The 18,359-nt window shown below is 42.4% G+C and overlaps 1 protein-coding gene across 1 annotated transcript in view; it reads left to right on the forward strand.

Moving 5' to 3' along the window:
- REV3L (REV3 like, DNA directed polymerase zeta catalytic subunit) overlaps positions 1-18,359 on the forward strand; it is a 228,103-nt gene that overhangs the window by 198,116 nt on the left and 11,628 nt on the right. Inside the window, exons 25-29 of the mRNA XM_034766889.1 lie at positions 2,137-2,251; positions 8,913-9,050; positions 10,828-11,018; positions 12,077-12,323; positions 14,739-14,948. Coding sequence (XP_034622780.1) covers positions 2,137-2,251; positions 8,913-9,050; positions 10,828-11,018; positions 12,077-12,323; positions 14,739-14,948 — 901 coding nt within the window. The remainder of the gene's footprint in view (positions 1-2,136; positions 2,252-8,912; positions 9,051-10,827; positions 11,019-12,076; positions 12,324-14,738; positions 14,949-18,359) is intronic.

The following is an 18,359-nucleotide window of genomic DNA, read 5'->3' on the forward strand; positions in this document are numbered from 1 at the left end:
TGAGTGCGTCTGTGATCTTAGTCTAATGTTGGCCCTGGATGAAGTATTCGCACTCTATTTTAAAATGAAACCAACTTGCACTTCATAACTAATTGTCCTGCAAATTATCCTAAAATTTGTCCTAAAAATACAAATAAGATATGTCCTGTTAGCTAATACACATATTAAGCAATACATTTTCTGGCTGGCTTTCAATAAAGAAAAATTGACCATTAAACCTCTCAACATGCCAAAGATCATTATGGTAATTTTACAGAGAGTGGGACAAGGAGCTTTTCTTATATAAAATAATGACAACACTCTGCTCAGGACCTTTGTTCATTTTAACAGTGAAAATGAGCAAGAGGAGAGAACTCTTCCAATTACTGAACATAACTACAGCCTGGTACATAAAAAGTGTCTAATCTTCTCCTGTTCTGTTTAGTGCTCATGATCACAGTAACTTTATCCATTGAAAAATTATCTTTAACCCTGTGGTATGACTAGTCCTTTAGTAATATGGTATCAGCTGTTCAGGTTTCAGTGCTAAGAAATAGAGATCCCAAATCTTCCATGCATTTCACTACATGTCTTCTCGTCGATATTGGTAATTTTATACATAGAAGGCCCACTGCAAAAAGTGTTTCCCTTTGCAAAGGCATTTAAGCAGATTTAGGCAAGTTTCACCTATCCAGTGTTTGTAAAGACATGCACACCCTACCTATTCTCAAGACTTAGGGGGTTTCTCAAGCTCGATGAACTTTTAGGACCTTATCCTGGAAACCAGGTGCTTGAACTATGCAAGTGATGGTGAGAAATAGGTCTGGTCCAGCAGGCTGTGAAGTTCTCCATTCCATTGTCTGGAGTAACTTAAAGTACATTTATTATTTTCCTGATTTATTTATTTTTTAATAAAAAGCTTTGGGTGCTTTTTTGCCTCCAAATTAATGAGAAATAGGGGCACTGTCAGCAAGGAAGAAAATCCTTTTCATTTACCCATGGTAGGCAGGTGTGAGACACGAGTTAACTTGTTATTGTGGGGATTCTTTATTTTATGCATATATTTATTGGTGTATTCTGGTCTCTAAAGGTAGTATGCACATTTCCTGTAATTAGAGCATACACTACTTTTTGATACGGTCTTTCTCCTTAGATGGAAGATCTACCGTGACTCTAGACAATGTCTGCCACAAACATATCTATCTAGTACTGTACTTACATAGTTTTTTTAAAAACAGTATATTTGTAATGGCAGTAGGATTCAAACTGTAATCTGGTACTATTCCTAATGGTTTGCTTTTTCTGGATTCTGGTGATTTGTGATCTGTATAGGAAGGGTCAGATGGAGATAAAAGGGTTTATTCCCTCTGAAGTTCTGCCCACTGAAACAAGAAGCCAAAATTAGATGCCATGAATTGTGGATTGAGCAAGGGTGACCATTCACACTGCTCAGTTATTGTTTCAGGTTGTCTGCAGATATTATTGCATCAGTTTGCATTTGGTTTACAGATTTTTATCTGGTTATCTTCACAGCCATAAGGACTTAGAGATTCAATATTTTTTTAAAAAGCTGAAGTTCCAGAGCACCAAATCTCCTCCTCCAAATGAGAACCAGCTCACCAAGCCATCAAGTGCCATTCTAATTTGACCCCTTCTGCACAGCCACTTCTCTACTAAATTTATACTGAATAAACTGCTTAGTATCATTTATATTCTTTATCCCTCCTCCATATAGAATTTTCTAGCTCAACCGCCCACAGCCTAGCACTTTCAGATCCCAGATACAGCATAGAATCTTGTGTCCCTGATGTCATGGGACTTGGGGCTGGGTTGCATGTCTTGGACCCAGAAATGTAAAAATCTATTCAGTGGAAGAACTGGGATGCATAGGCCACCGGGGGGGAGGGAGGAGGGGGAGGGAGGGAGGGAGGCAAGAAAATGAAGTAAAGAAAGCTGGAGGGGAAGGGGTTGCTGTGAGAAGTCGAGGGTGTGTTAGTGAGTAGACTGGTGGACAATCTCAATGAATTTTGTCAACCACATACGTCCCTGTTTCCCAGTCAAGATACTGGCAAATGTATTATAGCTTGTAAACCCATTCCAGGATATATATTGAAGTAATGGTGTCCTTACTTCCTATTTCTACTTTTATCTTTTTAGCATGTTTGTACTGTTGAAAGGAGCCACTAAGGAGCAGTCTTTCAAGATTGGCCAAGAAATTGCTGAAGCTGTAACAGCTACCAACCCAAAACCAGTAAAACTGAAATTTGAAAAGGTAAAAGGAAAATACACTTTACCCCAAATGTCTGGATAGAAAATGTTATCTCTTTAAACATGTTAGGGGGTCAGCTGTTCAATAAGGTTTCGATTTTGATCTGTGACTTAACAGAATCGTGGGTGTTTCTTTGAGTGTACAGCCAGCAGTCCTTTCAGCTGCATTTCGTTGTCCTGCAGTTGTCAGAGGAAGTCTGCAGAGAAAATGTAGACATATTGATCCCAATCACCCACAGAGAGCAGGTTCCTGAACGCACTGTGAATCAAAATAATTCTAATATTATTGCACGTCCAAAAGAGCAGTGGAGACTCTTTAGTAAAAGTTTGTTGTTTTCATAAATGTGTCTCCTTCACTTGTATTGACATGGTGAATGGTAAGGGTTAAATCAGTTCAAGGGCCACTATATTGTTGAGATTGTCTTTTCATTTAGTATTTTAAACTAATTTATTTTTAGAGAGGGAGAGGCAGCACAATTCAATAAAACAATATTGAGAGTCTGGTGGTTTTTCAAGTGATGGCCCCTATATGTAGTCCACTGTGGGGTGCGCACGTGGTCCTTGCAACTGAAACTGGAAGATTTTTTCATTAGCAGTGTCTGTTTGTCCATGCCTGTGCCCTGCATCTTCTTGTGCTCCAAACTGAGGACATAAGGGAAAGCATGGGCCAATCGCCTCTCCAGTTCCTTTCTACCACCCAAGTCTCAGACCAAACCCCTGTGGTGTCCACAGCTTTGCTAGCATTCCTGCCTCAAATTCAGGTTTTTTTCTGTAGTTGACCTTTTGTAGATAATTAGTATGGGGTTTCCTCTATCATTTGGGGTACTTAGAATGCCCAAGATCCCCACTTCAAGCCCTGTGCAGCCTGCCCCCCATTGTTCCCAGTGAGTGACTTCCATGACATTTGCTTATACTGCTTGGGTAGTCCCACATTCTCTCCAAGTGCAATATTTGTTGTTCCTTTCGGCTCCAAACCCAGCACTCTTGTGAGTTCCAGCTCAGAAGATATCTGATGGAGTGCTGGATGAGGCCCTAGTCCGACCCGGGGTCTGATGACCCCCTGTACATCGGCCAGAGGTGCCGAGAAGTGCCCCACCAAGCACAGTGCTCCCTAGCTCTGGAACATCAGAGGGCAGAGCTATAAGGACTCTAGCAGGCAGAGCAGATGGGAGGAGGGTAAGAGCAAGCAATCACATGAAAAGTGATAGAAATTCTCTCTCTAGTCCTTATCTAAGAAGAGGACTTTCTCCCTTATGTCCTCCAAATCTGATGAGACTCCATGCTCCAGTATGGATATGTCAGGAGCTCATGGGGAGCACTGATCCAACTTGGCTCATGGGGAGCCAAGAGTGTTCCAAAACCACCAATCACCGAAGGAGCTGGCCCAGCTTTATCATTAGCAAGGCAAAGAAGGGAGCAGTCATCAACTGAACCAACAGTAGAGTCCATCAGCAAGGTAAAGGATTCACTGGTACCAACACTCATTGTGTGACCTAAATTGGCACTGTTGGCTCTGCCAAAATGCAGAATCCCCCCCCCCCCCCCTCCATGCTCTATGTCTCGGTGTTCTATCCTCAACAATCTGGCTATGTATTCTGATCCACCGTCACCAATACTCACTGATAAGGTGACTACTAGTTGTGCCTGCGGTGTCAGTTCATCATTCACCAGTATGGTCAATCAGCCTAGAGTTACAAGGCCTGTGGAATCTGAGGACTCATACTCCTCCAGTGAGGATGAGACTGAAGTCAGTGGTTTCACTGACCATACCATGACATGAGATCAGCCCCAACAAGGGTTCTAGAGTTTCCTAGGCGTCGTCTTACTCCCATAGAACACACTGCCTGGCTCAGGACCAACAGTACTCTTCCCCCTGGGGATACCTCCTTATCCATATGATCCCTCTCACTGGCCCTATAGGGGTTCCCGGGATCTGTATTTGAGACCTCCCAATTTCAGGGGATCAGAGAAGGAGTTCAGACAGAGGTTACCTCATAGAAGAGAACCCCCAGCCCTCTTAGGAGCACTATGAGGCAGAAGAACAACCTGAGCAAATGGACCTACTCGCTTCTGCAGCACTTTTGTCCTCATCTCCTGACAATGCAGTAGCAGTGGCCTCACCATCGCCATCCAAAGACTATAAACCGTTTCAGGACCTCCTGAGGAAAATCACGGATGCAGTGAAGTTTCCCCTGGAGGAAGTTCAATACATCATTCACAAGTTGCTGAATATCCTCCTGACTGCAGGTCCTAGCAAGGTGGCACTTCCAATCAATGAGGTCATACTAGTGCTGGTCAAAATAATCTGGCATCCCATACCTACTTTTGCTCCCCATTCCAAAAAGGATGGGGAAGAAGTACTTTGACCTGTCTAAAGGGGTAGAATACTTGTTTTCGCCCCCTGAACTCCCTAATATGTCAGGCCATCACTGAACATAACAGACTGTACTCCCTCTGACAAGGACACTAAAAGATGGACCTCTTCAGAAGAAAGAATATCACCTCAGCTAGCATACGTTTCCACTTTGTGAATTCTCAGCCTTGGTGTCTAAATATGATTTTATTCATTATAATTTTTCTGTATTCACTGACAAACTACCCCAGGAATTTAGACCACAATTCCAGGCCATCATCAACTAGGGTAAGCTGATAGATAGATCATCCCTGCAAGCTTCAGTCAAGGACACAGTTCCTCACTCCATGGCAACTTTGATCATCACAAGACCAGCTTCATGGCTTCAATCCTCTGGGTTTCGAAAGGAAGTTCAAGCTCCTGTGGAGAACCTCCTCTTAGAGGGCAACAACCTGTTCAGTGACAAAATGGATGAGTCACTGCATACCCGTAAGGACTCTTGTGCAACCCTCCACTTAGGTATATACACTCCAGCACCTCAGAGAAAATACTCAAAACTGCCTCCATGCAAACAACATCTTGCTCCTCAACCCTATTACCACCAGACGGCCTATGAGCCTGGTGTAGTGGAACAGCCAGGAAATGCCAGAGAGTGTAGTGCAACAGAGAGAACATCCCTCCATTGTTCTCTTCCCAGTCCCAGGCTCCCACAAAGACATTTTTGATGGGACCTTCGAGAGCTGCCAACCAGTTCCCCAAACACCATTGGTGGCCATCTGGCCCATTTCTCCCCAGTGTGGCATCATATCACATCGGACAGATGGGTACCAGAGATGGTCAACACTGGCTATATAATAGAATTTCTGTACATCCCTTTAAAAAAAAAAACATCCCCCTGTCCCTCTTGAAGGACCCATGTCACGAGGGACTCTCAGATAGGAGGTGCAGACTCCCTACTCTCACTATAGTAGAGTGGGACGGGCTTTTATTCAAGATATTTCTTCATCCCTAAAAAGAAGGGAGGCTGGAAACCCAGTCTGGATCTCAGACAATTGAATATCTTCATATGCCATTCAAGATTCAGAATGATCACCCTGGCCTCAATAATCCCCTCTCTAAACAAAGATAACTGGTTTGCAGCTCTTGATTTGAAAGATGCCTTTTTCCACATAGACATTCATCCAGCGAACAGGAGATTCCTGCACTTTACAGTGGACCTAGACCAATTATCAATGCAAAGTGCTTCCCTTCGGTCTCTTGACAGCCCCAAGGGTTTTCACAAAGGTGCCATCCATGGTGGTGGCATACCTGTGTCACCATGGCACCCCAGTATTTCCCTACTTTGATAACTAGCTGCACATATGTCGGTCATACTAGGACAGTCGGTGGTCCTTTCCCTCTCAGCCTCCTTCAATCCTTAGGACTCCAAGTAAACCTAGAAAAGTCCACGTTAGTACCCATGCAAACTATAATCTTTATTGGAGTAACTTTGGATTCAATTACAGCCAAAGTATACTTACTCCACAGATTCCAAGCTCTCAGAAACCTCATCAACCAACTTTGATTGAGCCCTCAGACAACAGTGTGGTCCTACTAAATCACATGGCTACACATTCAGGTTATGTCAGACAATTTGACTACAGTATACTACATCTACAAACTGGGAGTATCAAAGTCTGCTTCTTTGCACAGAGGCGATCAGACTCTGGAATTAGTGTATGCAACACCAGATTTCCCTCCTGGCAGTGCATCTCCCAGGAGCAATGCACGCCTTGGTGGACAGCCTCAGTAGCACTTCTACAGAGACCATGAGTAGAAACGTCACAACTTGGTATTACATTGTATTTTCCAGCAGTGGGGATTTCTTCATGACCCAAGAGAACAAGAAATACCCAAACTACTGTTCCCAAGCAGCTCGGGGACCCATTCCTAGTATAGTGGTCAGAGCCCCTGATGTATGCTTCCCCACCCATTCCCTTCTTACCATGAGGAAAATCAAGCAGGACAAATTGTCAGTTACCCTGGTGGCAGAAGTAGTTTTGGTTTTGGTTCACAAGCATTGTGCAGATGGCCTCACATCCATGCATCCAGCATCTGAACGTACTGACTCAGGACAATAAAAGACCACCAATCCCAACCCAGCATACCTTTCCCTGTTTGATATTTGGATGTCTGACAAGCTTAGAGAGGACATGTTTGTAGATGATACACTCCATCCTCAGTTTTAGCAGGAAAATCTCTATGAGGGAATGTTATGCTACTAAGTGGATTTTCCTTTGGTGCCAATGTCATTAGATACCTTTAGAAGATTCATGAGAATCTCTACCCTCTTGGACTACTCCTTTCTCTAAAGAAGTTGAGTCTATCTCTCAGCTTGCTGTGTGTACATCTGGCAGCAATTAATGCCTTCCATCCTCCAGTGGGAAACTGTGCTCTTCACCCACCATACAACTGTGAGATTTTTGAAAGGCCTTGACAGAATGTTTCTTCTGGTACTGAAACCAATGCCAACTTGGGATCTCCGTCTAGTATTGTCAGCACTCATGAATACTCCATTCAAACCTCTAGCCAAGCGGCTCTCCAACTGTGGGTCGGGACCTCAAAGTCGCAACCCCATTTTAATGGAGTTGCCAGGGCTGGCTTAGACTTACTGGGGCTCAGGGCTGAATTCCAAGCCCCACCACCCAGGGCCAAAGCCTGAGGGATTCAGCCCAGGGCAGCGGGGCTCAGGTTACAGCCCCCTGGCTGGGGCTGAAGCCCTTGGCCTTCAGCTTTGACACCTACGCTGCCCAGGGCAGTGGAGCTCAGGCTTTGGCTTTGGCTCCCCCACCCGGGTCAGTGGGAATCAGGTGGACTCAGGCTTCAGTATCTCCTCCTGGGATCGTGTAGTAATTTTTCTTGTCAGAAGGGGATCATAGAGCAATGAAGTTTGAGAACCCCTGCTCTAGCCTCATGCTCCCTTCTTCATCTGTTTATGAAGGTGCCTTCATGACAGCAGTCACCTCTGCCAGAAGAGTAGGTGAGTTTGAGGCCCTTATGGCAGACCTTCCCTACGTGGTCTTCCATAAGAATAAGGTTTTTCGGAGGTTACATCCCAAGTTCATTCCAAAGTTTCCCTCAGAATTCCACTTTAATCAGATCAGATATGTACCTTTTTTCTACCTAAAGCCTTACATCACCAGAGAAGACAGGAAGCTCCATTTTCTGGATATCCATCAAGCCTTAACTTAGCTTTCTACCTGCAGGGACAAAACCCTTTGGGAAATCTCCTGGACTATTCCTTTCCATTGCTGAGTGGATGAAGGGGAAAGCAATCTTTTCACAGAAACTTTCTCAATGGATTTCGGGTTGCATCCCACTTTACTATGAGCTTACATAAACTCTGTCCCTCGAGGTGTGAAGGCCCACTTGACCAGAGCAGAAGCTACCTCGGTGGCTTTTATTCAGGCTGTTCACCTCCTGGAGATCTGTAGAGCCGCAGTGTGGGGTTCTATGCATAGCTTTACTAGACTTTTCGCCCTCGTACCAGGTTCTTCAGCAGATGCATCCTTCAATACAGCATCCATGCAGCCTGTGCACTCTCCTCCTCTGTGAGTACTGCTTGTGAATTACCCACAGTGGAATACACATCACTTGAAGAAGAAAGGAAGATAACTTACCTTGAGGAGCACCTGGAGTTCTTCTGAGATGTGTGGTTCCTATGTGTATTCCACTACCCACCCTTCTTCCCCTCTCCTACGGCCCCTTTCCTAAGGTGATTTACAGTAGAGAAGAACTGGAGAGTCAGTCAGTCAGTCTGCGCTTCCCCTTATGCCATTGGTGTCGTGCATGAAAAGGTGTAGGGCACAAACACAGACCAAAAGATACTGCTAATGAAAAATCTTCCAGTCTCAGCACCCCACAATGGAATACCGATAAGGACCACACATCTCAAAGAACTTAAGTTACTGTAAGGTAAATAACTTTTCTTTATGACTTAGAATGGCAAAAGAATTCAGAGTGATGGCTGTCACTGTTAGACTGTATGTGACTTTGTGTGCCTGAATATTACAGGATCCTCAGTTTGCATATCACATGTGGCAATATATAGATAGAGTATAAGGTTAGTTAAGTGTGGAATGACAGTCTGAACCTACGCTTTTCCTGTGGACCTTTAATGTTCCTTTAACTTACTTTTTATTTGTGTTTGTGAGGAAACAAAAGGTAAAAAAGTCAAAATTAACATTTCCTTAGAAAAACCTCTAAACATGCAATCCTGTTATGCTGCCAATGAATAACAGTATAAAGAGGCTACATGTTTTTAACGCTACAGGTGTATTTGCCTTGTGTCTTGCAAACCAAGAAGAGGTATGTGGGATACATGTATGAAGCACTGGACCAAAAGGACCCAGTATTTGATGCAAAAGGCATAGAGACAGTTCGAAGAGATTCTTGTCCTGCTGTTTCCAAGGTAAAATACACATAAATTCTTTCAAGTTTTACAAATACAGTATGTTGTGCCACTGCAGTCCTCAAAAATCATTTCAATACATGCCCCCATAAAAATTCTAACTCTGGAGACAAGATCTGTCTTTGTTCTTCGGGGTTTTCTACAGTGCAAGACCTGGATTTCTGAACTGAACTGAGGACTGCTACATGGTATTACAGGACACTGCAACATCCCACAAAACCAGCACACAGTCCTTTAGCACCTTACACTATGCAAAACTTCTTTATTGCATTAACTCATTAGAGCACATATGATCCTTCCCTCAGGTCCTTACAATGTCTGCAGAAGGCTGTCCTTGGAACTTCTCCCCTTCCAAGGTGATCAGGAGCCTGTCTCAAATGCTTTGCACCTTTCAAGGTGTTAATGAGGGATTCTACCTCCCTCTGGTGTCTCTGCCAAATAGTAGCTATTCTACCACACTTCTCACTACACAGCTAGGTTAGCCAAGAGTTCATGCTGAGGGTGTCCTTTCTTAGTTGTCTATTCTGAATTTGTTTTTTTGTTGTTTTTTTTAAAGCACCCTCCTCAGTAAGGGCTATTTCTGTGCCATATTTGATCTTTTAACCCAAGCTGTTTTTTCTGTAGAGCTACTCAGAAAAAGGTGGCAAGAGTATTTTTAAAGTGGGAGAATATCTTTTTCACTCTATCCATACTCAAAAACTCTTCAACTGTTGGGGAAAAAACCACCTTCAGGCAGAGACAAGGCATAGAAAATGTGAGCCTGAAAGGTGAAAATGCCAAAAAGTTGAATGACTAAAAATGGGGTACTAGAATAGAAACAATTATGGTTTATGTAGCCACTTCCAACAGAATACTTGTAATATTGTCTAGCACCCTGTGAACATTTTTGTTAATCTTTCTGCTGACCTACTTTTGCTGAACGCCAAAACATCAGTTATTTTTTATGTTCTGTTCCCACAACATACTCCTTGCTGATGACTCTGTAAGTGATAGATAATTCTTTCATTAGAAAAATATGTGTTGCGAGAAAGGAACAAGTAGTATGGAAAATATTGTTAACCTCAAATAAATTGAGAAACAGCTTTTCGTATGGTGCATTTATTTAGCACCTTTGAAGAGTGGAGGAGGATACTGAAAGGTGTCATACGTAATATTCGATTTCAAAATTAAGAAAAATCTTTCTATATAGTGTAGTGGCATTTGCCATATAAATTCCAAATACAAAATACAAATTCTTTTTAAGATTTTCTTTGCTTTGTAAAATACAAATAAAGAGATGGAAGATACTCGGGTATCTTAGAGAAAAACAAAAATTGGTACTTTTTTTAAACAAATGTATGTTTTTGAATTTATACTGAATATATATTACACGAGTCAGCAACCTTTCAGAAGTGGTGTGCCAAGTCTTCATTTATTCACTCTTAATTTAAGGTTTTGCATGCCAGTAATACATTTCAATGTTTTTAGGTCTCTACCTATAAGTCTATAATGTATAACTAAACTATTGTTGTATGTGAAGTAAATAAAGTTTTTAAAATGTTTAAGAAGCTTTATTTAAAATTAAATTAAAATGCAGAGACCCCCCCCGGACTGGTGGCCAGGACCCGGGCAGTGTGAGTCCCACTGAAAATCTGCTCACATGTTGCCTTTGGCACGCGTGCCATAGGTTGCCTACCCCTGATATATTATAAAATATTTCTTTATATAACTTAAATTCCTTTTACTAATGTTGAACGAGAAAATACAGATTTTTCACATCTCTCCTTTTGTTTTGAAGATACTTGAGCGTTCTATCAAGCTGCTATTTGAAACACGTGACATAAGTCAGATCAAACAGTATGTTCAGAATCAATGCATGAAATTACTAGAAGGCAAAGCCAGCATGCAAGATTTCATCTTTGCAAAGGAATACAGAGGGAGTTCCAGTTACAGACCTGGAGCCTGTGTACCAGCCCTAGAAATCACAAGGTAAATGAGAAGCCTAAAAGTGCTAATTGTGGATTTATCAGACACCTGTTTCCTTAATCTTTTGTGCGTCTGGTTGTGGTTCTCAGCCCACTTCTCAGAGAGCATATGTCTACATCACAGACGACCATAGCAATTAGTACTAGCCCTAGTTGGGTGTCTCCGAAGAGAGAGATCAAGGATTGAATAATCATGGAAACCCAGTTTCTTCCTTCCTACTAGAGATTATCACTCAAGGTCAAGAACAAGGCCTACTGTCAAGGCAGAATAGTGAAACCTATGCTGTTACTGACTGTTCTGTGTATAAAGGATTTCGATCTCGGAGGTCATTTGGTGCCTCTCATTGGCAGTAGATTAATTTTGTAGAAAAAATGTTGCTAGTGAATTCTCTCATTTTAATACTGTTAAGCCTCTCTTCTGCCATAGTTTGTGATATTAAACAGCAATTCCGCTTGTTTTTAGCGTGTACTTCATCATACTGATTTTTTGACAATAAAAGGTCAGCTGCATATGAACCAGTTCAACATATTTTGCCAATCACTTGAATTTTTCCTTATATTCAGTACAAAATTTCTTAAACTTATGGCCATATTTTTCCTAGTAAATTAAAATGGATACCAAAAAACAAACTGCTCTTAGCTCAAGAATATAAAGTCCTTTGCACTCTGGTCATTTGTGCTCATTTTAATGTAGTGGCTGCTCTTTTATAAAGTGTTCCTTTAACTTAGGGGTAGTCAAAAGGTGACCTGTAAACCAAATATGACCTGTGGCCACCCTCCTGTTACTTCTGGAGGTGGGGCTGTTTGGATCAAGATGGAGCATAGTTTGCTACGACCTGTATTCCATGTGGAACATACCTCTGTCTTAAAAGTCAAGACAGCTTGCAGCGTGCTCCTTTTTATGCTTGTTAGGGGCAGAACTCAGACTTCGGGAGAGCTGTCGATATGACCTTCAGTTGGGTCAAGTTTGGATGCCCTGATTTAAATACCTATTTGTTTCACTTGCTAGTATTTAATTTTAAGATACATTGTGAAGACTTTTTTTTTTTTTTTTTTAAACAGGAGGATGCTTGCATATGACCGTCGTTCTGAGCCTCGAGTTGGGGAAAGAGTACCCTATGTCATTGTGTATGGCATGCCAGGATTGCCTCTTATTCAACTGGTGAGGCGGCCCATTGAGGTCCTACAAGATACCAACCTGAGGTTGAATGCCACGTACTACATCACCAAACAAATTCTTCCACCCCTGGCTAGAATTTTCTCGTTAATTGGCATAGATGTTTTCAGCTGGTATCATGAATTGCCAAGAGTAAGTGTGTCAGATAATACTCATTGTATCTGGGTGGTACTTGAATTTGATTACTCTTTTTTAAACAAAGAGCTCTATGTGAGGTAACAGCAGGGGTGATTTATTTTACAAGGTAATAATTTGGTGCCTGAGTGTATAAATTAAATCACTTAAACCCTCTGCAGTTCTTTCGCTTAGTAAAATTAGTTTCCGTTGCAGCTTTTATATTCAAGGTTGGTCCTATCCATATCATCAGCTGTGTTTCCTGGTCTTTTCCAAAATTAATTCCAAAGAATCTAAGTATATACTACATGTGTTCTTTGTTAACATATCTGGATATGGATCTGGTTTTGCATTTGCATTCATCCTTTAATTTTCTCTCTAATGCCTGCATGCATCCACTCAAACCCTATGAAAAGGCCCATGTACTTATCTGGCTCTCTTGGAAAAGGAAAGCTTATATTTCTACATCAATATGTTTAGGAGAGATGATGCACAAAGAAAATAGCAGGAAAATATTTAAAAAGTGAATGACAGGAAATTTTAAACCCTGATGTCTCTGAAACTCTGTGATTTGCCCAGGAATATTCAGGGGGGAAAATCTACCCTGGGTTGAGATGTAGTAAGTGAAATGTTGGGTGGATTGTTTTGTTTTTGCTGAAGATAAGGAGGGTAAAAAATTTTGCTTATTCAAAAAGTTAGCTTTACCCTTAACTATGGAGAGACCGGCACCCCACCGTAATGTGTTGTATTGTTTAATTGTCACTCAAGAGAATCATTATTAAAAATGTCAGTTGTTTTGTTTTTATGCTAATAATGACTGTACAAGCTGTACTTTCACTTCTGCTACTTTCCCATGTCCTGATCAATCCACTGTGAGAGTCACACAAGCTATACACCTCTACCCCGATATAACGCTGTCCTCGGGAGCCAAAAAATCTTACCGTGTTATAGGTGAAACCGCATTATATCGAACTTGCTTTGATCCGCTGGAGTGCGCAGCCCTCCCCCCCCCCCGCCCCGGAGCACTGCTTTACCGCGCTATATCCAAATTCGTGTTATATTGAGGTAGAGGTGTACCTTCAAGAGATTGCTCCAGTAGAACTTGTGGCTCCACAGTGCCAAGTCCCTGGGAAACTTGTCCCTTTCCCGGTGCTCTCTCTGGGTAGTGGGGAGGTTCTTCATTCTTATAACAACTGGCTGCTCTTCACCGCTTTGTGGAACCTGGTGCATTTTACACCTTTGTTGTGTACCCCAGAGATCAGACCCTGCCATGACCAGAAACCTCAAAATTCCCCTTGTTTTTTCATTATGTTCTAGTTTTTCCTACCATGTGGTAGACAATGTTCTCTTCTGGCTTTTTGGTACACTCACTACAAGAATCACCTGTACACGCTACCTCCCCGTATCCCACCTATTGAATACTGGACAACACAGCTCTCAAGAGCTCCCTATCTCCATAGTGATGGATTAAAAGCTCAAGAAAAGTTTTGTGGCAGCATTTAGATGAGAGGAGGCAGAGGCAGTGCCGGTGAGCCTTGTATGCAGAGTGCTTACTTTCTTCAAGGCTGTGGAGCTGGGTGAAGTACCCTGAGAGGGGAGAGGTATGTGTATGCAGTGAGGGGAGGAGGCGAGGTCCAAGCTCAATAAAAGTTGGTCTGGGGTGAGGGCTAGAGTAGGAGGAAAAGTCTGTCCAGGGCATGGGGAAGAGGGCTAGGTGGAAGACTCTGCCAGGAATTGGACGGCAACCCTAATATTTAAGAGTAAACCTGACATTTTGGTGGATCCTAGAGCCTTCTTTTTCCTTAATGTATGCCTAGGTGTTTGGGCTAAAATCACCAGTGAATGGAAATGAAAAGTGTGAGACGGGGAATTGCATTAGTACTTGGAAACTAAACTTGGTGGAAGAGAGGTGGAACACTGAAGAGGAAAAAAACTGTTAACTTCTGTTCACTGTGTTACATTTGGGGCCTAAAATTTCCCTGTCTCTAATATGTGAAATGAGAACAATTGAAACTGCAACCATGGGCGTACTCAGAAATGAGTCAGACCAGCACCTAAGAAAAACCTTTTCAAAATACCAGCTAAACCGATTTGTGACTGTAGGTTGGCAAGATGAGTTCCTCCTGTCTAGGAATATGTCTAGCATGTAATTCTGTTACTGATTCTTTCTGCTGTTGCCTCATGCTGAGCTTGGCTGTGAAACAGCTCAGAGTGTATGGGTGGTCTCTTATATGTAGCTTACCACATATTGAAGCACTTAGACATAAGTCATATACTTCAGATGGAGAGACTTAGTTCTTGATAATAACTAACACATGAGCCCAAGCTCTGCAGATCCTGTTAAATTTATACACCTTAAAAATCTGATGAATGACTCAGGCATAAATATAGCAGCCGACTTAAGAGTTCCTCCTCTCTCAAATTTTTTTATAGATCCAGAGAGCTGCTTCCACTGCCCGCACCGAGCTGGAAGGCCGAAAAGGCACAATCTCCCAGTATTTCACTACCTTACACTGTCCTGTGTGTGATGAACTGACACAGCATGGGATCTGTAGTAAATGCAGAAGCCAGCCACAGCATGTGGCGGTGATTCTCAGCCAAGAAATCCGAGAGTTGGAGCGTAAGCAGGAACAGCTGGTCAAGGTAGGAATAAAGCAGACACAGTATTTTGTCATTGACCATTTAGTCAGCTGCCCACAATACAGAGACGCAGAATTAACTTAAAAAGTGACTGAACTTTTTCCCTGAGGGTAAAGATCATCACAGGGCAACATTTTAGTGGGTGCCCTTTAATATTAAAATACTCAGTAGTTCTGAAACTAAACTGAAACAGAAAGCACAGTCCAGCTGCATCATACTGGGTGCTATCTTCCTATATTTGTATCTTTGTCTAATATTTTTATATAGCATCTGGCACTATAGTCATCTGGCATTGCACAACACTGAAAAAAATGCTTAGAACAAGATGTTTGTCTTTCATCTCCATTCTTCTTAGCAAAAGATCATGAATGTTAGAAATTTTTTTGTGGTGAAAATGGCAAAAGTTATGGAGACCCATCAAAAACACAGGCATTTTGTACCAAAATAACTGATTAATTTCCAGTTTTACTTCAAATAGCAACAAGAAGTGTTTGGGGTGTCAGAAAAACAATACATATCTGAGGCTGACAGGGACATGGGAAGGGGCTAAGTAAATCTGTGGGGGGCACTAATCATCATCTTCCTATTTAGAAATAATGGGAAGGTGTCACAAAAAGCTCCTATATCCCAATGAGACTGTTGCTTGATTTAAATCTCAAGGTAAAGGTTCTTGGATGAAACTAAACATTCAGTTTGTAGGTACAGTCAGTAAAGCAGGTAGTTCCACTCTGTCTAACTTATCAAAAAAATACAGAGTGTAATTTAAACATTTATTGATATGTTCTGGCACTGGGATTTAGGAGCAGTGCACAGAGTTGTAATGGGGGAATTCTATATTTGAGAATGGTTTGGAGTCCCTGAGCTGGCTGTTAACAAGTTATGGTTTTATCATAGAACAGCTATGTTTCTGTTTCAAATAGGGATAATGAAATACATGTGTGGTGGCAGCAGCAGTCTGGCTTGTCAGCAGCAGCAGTGTCCGTTACAAAATCAACTCAACTGTTGCTGCCCTGTGTCGTCAGGATCTTTGCCATAGATCAAAGGGCACAGAATGGGCGAAGAGGGAGTCCGACTGTTAGCATCCCCTAGGGTTGGGATCAGAGATCAATATAATTGCTGACTGTTTAAGCTCTGATTGGTTTAGCATTCAGCAACCTGCATACCCAACAGCACATGCTGCCAAGAACGCATCACCCCAGTGCTACATTGTCTTCCCTGAGTTCCCAAGGAAAGCTTGTTCAAAGTCAAGATTCAGTCATCATCAAAGCTCACTATGGGATTCACTCAAACGCCCTCTGGGCCATTTCATCCTGTGTGATCATTACTTGACTGGAACAATGGGACTTCTAATCGAATTAGGTTTGTGGGCTGGAAGCAGAGCTTCCTCAGAGACTAGCCCAGGAATGTGCAGCTCATTCCCAGAATGATCACAAATCTCAAGAGCTTTCAGAAAGCAATGTAAAACCCACTTTGTCTAGTAGTGTCTCCATGGGTGCTCCAGGCCTGGATGTGCACACACATTGGAGATTTTCAGCAGCAGTGTCCATGGGTCCATGCCTGTGCCCTAGACGCTTTATACCCTGGTAACAGAGTATATAGGGAGGGGCAGACCCACCACCTGCAGCTTGAGATGGAGAATTACAGTGTCCAACAGCTAGTGGTGCAGCTTGCTACCTATCTTGCTTATTTGTTGGGGGGAGGGGTGTGTTTTGTTTGTTTTGGGTTTTTTTTGGGGGGGTTTTTTTTTTTTTTTTTTGGTTTTTGGTTGGATTTTTTTTGTGTTACTTAGCACAGTTTGTGTTTGGGGGAGGGGGGCAGTTCCCTTTTTTCCTTTGCCTGCTCTGGGCCCTTTTGTTTTCTTGGGCCTTGATCCACAGCCTCAGGAATAGGTTATGTATAACATCCTGGGCTTCAAACCCTGCCAGATCTGCCATAAGTCTTTCCCCCACAGTGACAGTCATTCAAGCTGCCTCCGTTTCCTGGGAGAAACTCTCATCCCCTCCAAATGTAAGATCTGCTCAGGTTTTGAAAACAGACCTAAGAAATTGAGGCAGGACAGACTAAACTCCTGTGGATGCAGTGATCTCTGAGAGCTGCAGGATCCAATTTACCTCCCTATCCTTTGGAGCCGGCTGCTCAAAGAGCCCCAACAACTGTTTCCACTGTGACAGTAAACAAAGACATTGGGGGACTTCCAGAATCATCTAGGCCAGGGGTTAGACAGTTATTTTTTGGTCAAAGTCCAGATTTCTTGGTCAAAGACCAGACTCCAGAGAAAATAATAATAATAAAAAAATAAGAATAATGATAAGTAAATAAAAAGATTTCAGGGCCTGCTCAAAAGCATCTGGCTTTACCAAAAGATTTGGCAAGCGATCTGCCTATTGACTACCCCAATTGAGGCCCTCAAAGAAGAAACGACCTCTTTCTCCAGAATGGGATGAAAGAAGAGAAACGCATCCTTATAAAGGTACCGCTGAGGCTCCCATCCCCACTGATATGGAGACCACAGCACTGGCTAAGACGACCATGCTGTGACATACCAGGATGCAATCCTACTAAGGAGTAGTTGTGTCACTCCTGCCCTCTCTCCAGCCAGGACTGCTCACAAACCGCCTCCAGCATGCAAGTCACTCCCTGCTAGGTCTGTATGTCGGCTGCAGCCAGCCAGCCACATCTTAGCTATTACCAGCCTTCGTTATACAGCCAGGTGACCCCAACACACTCCCAGTCTTAGCTTTTTCCCCAGAAATGTATGTTCATCCCTTCTGGCCAATGCAACTTTATATAAAATCTGTTGTTAATTTAATAGAAATAATATGCACACTGCTTACCACCCCAAATGGACTTTCCCAGACACTTCAATTTAAACACATTGGATTAGATCAAACAAGTTTATGAGAGATTTTAATTAATACAAGTAATGAGACATAAAAGTCAGAAATGGTTACAAGAAAATAAAGGTAAAATGCTTCTGGTGCCTAACTTAAACTCTATCAGATTCAAGTAAAGTTTCTCACCATATGCTTTCAGCAGTCTGACTGACCAGACTGCTTAGGTCAGGACCCCTTCTCCCAAAGTTCAACAAATGCTTCCTTTGGGGGCTGTGAACATGATGGGCACGGAGAGAGAGGGGGGTGTCTTTGTGTGTTTGTACCTCCTTTTTATAGTGTCAGTCCTCCTCTTGAAAAATACTTTCATCTGAGATTCAGGAGACAGGGTCTATATGGAAGGATGTTCCTTGCTGCTTTTTCCTTACCTGTTTAAACGTCCTTTGTTTCCCTTCTTACTTGACTCTGTTTACAGCTTACATTCAAATTAAGCAGAGCACACACAGAGACCACAGTACCAGCACCACTTGCTCCTCCAGTAGATATGGGAGGTTTCCAAGGTATTTGGACAAGATTCCTCCAC

The sequence above is a fragment of the Trachemys scripta genome, chromosome 3 (genome assembly GCF_013100865.1).
Source record: "Trachemys scripta elegans isolate TJP31775 chromosome 3, CAS_Tse_1.0, whole genome shotgun sequence".
Classification (NCBI taxonomy): Eukaryota; Metazoa; Chordata; order Testudines; family Emydidae; genus Trachemys; species Trachemys scripta.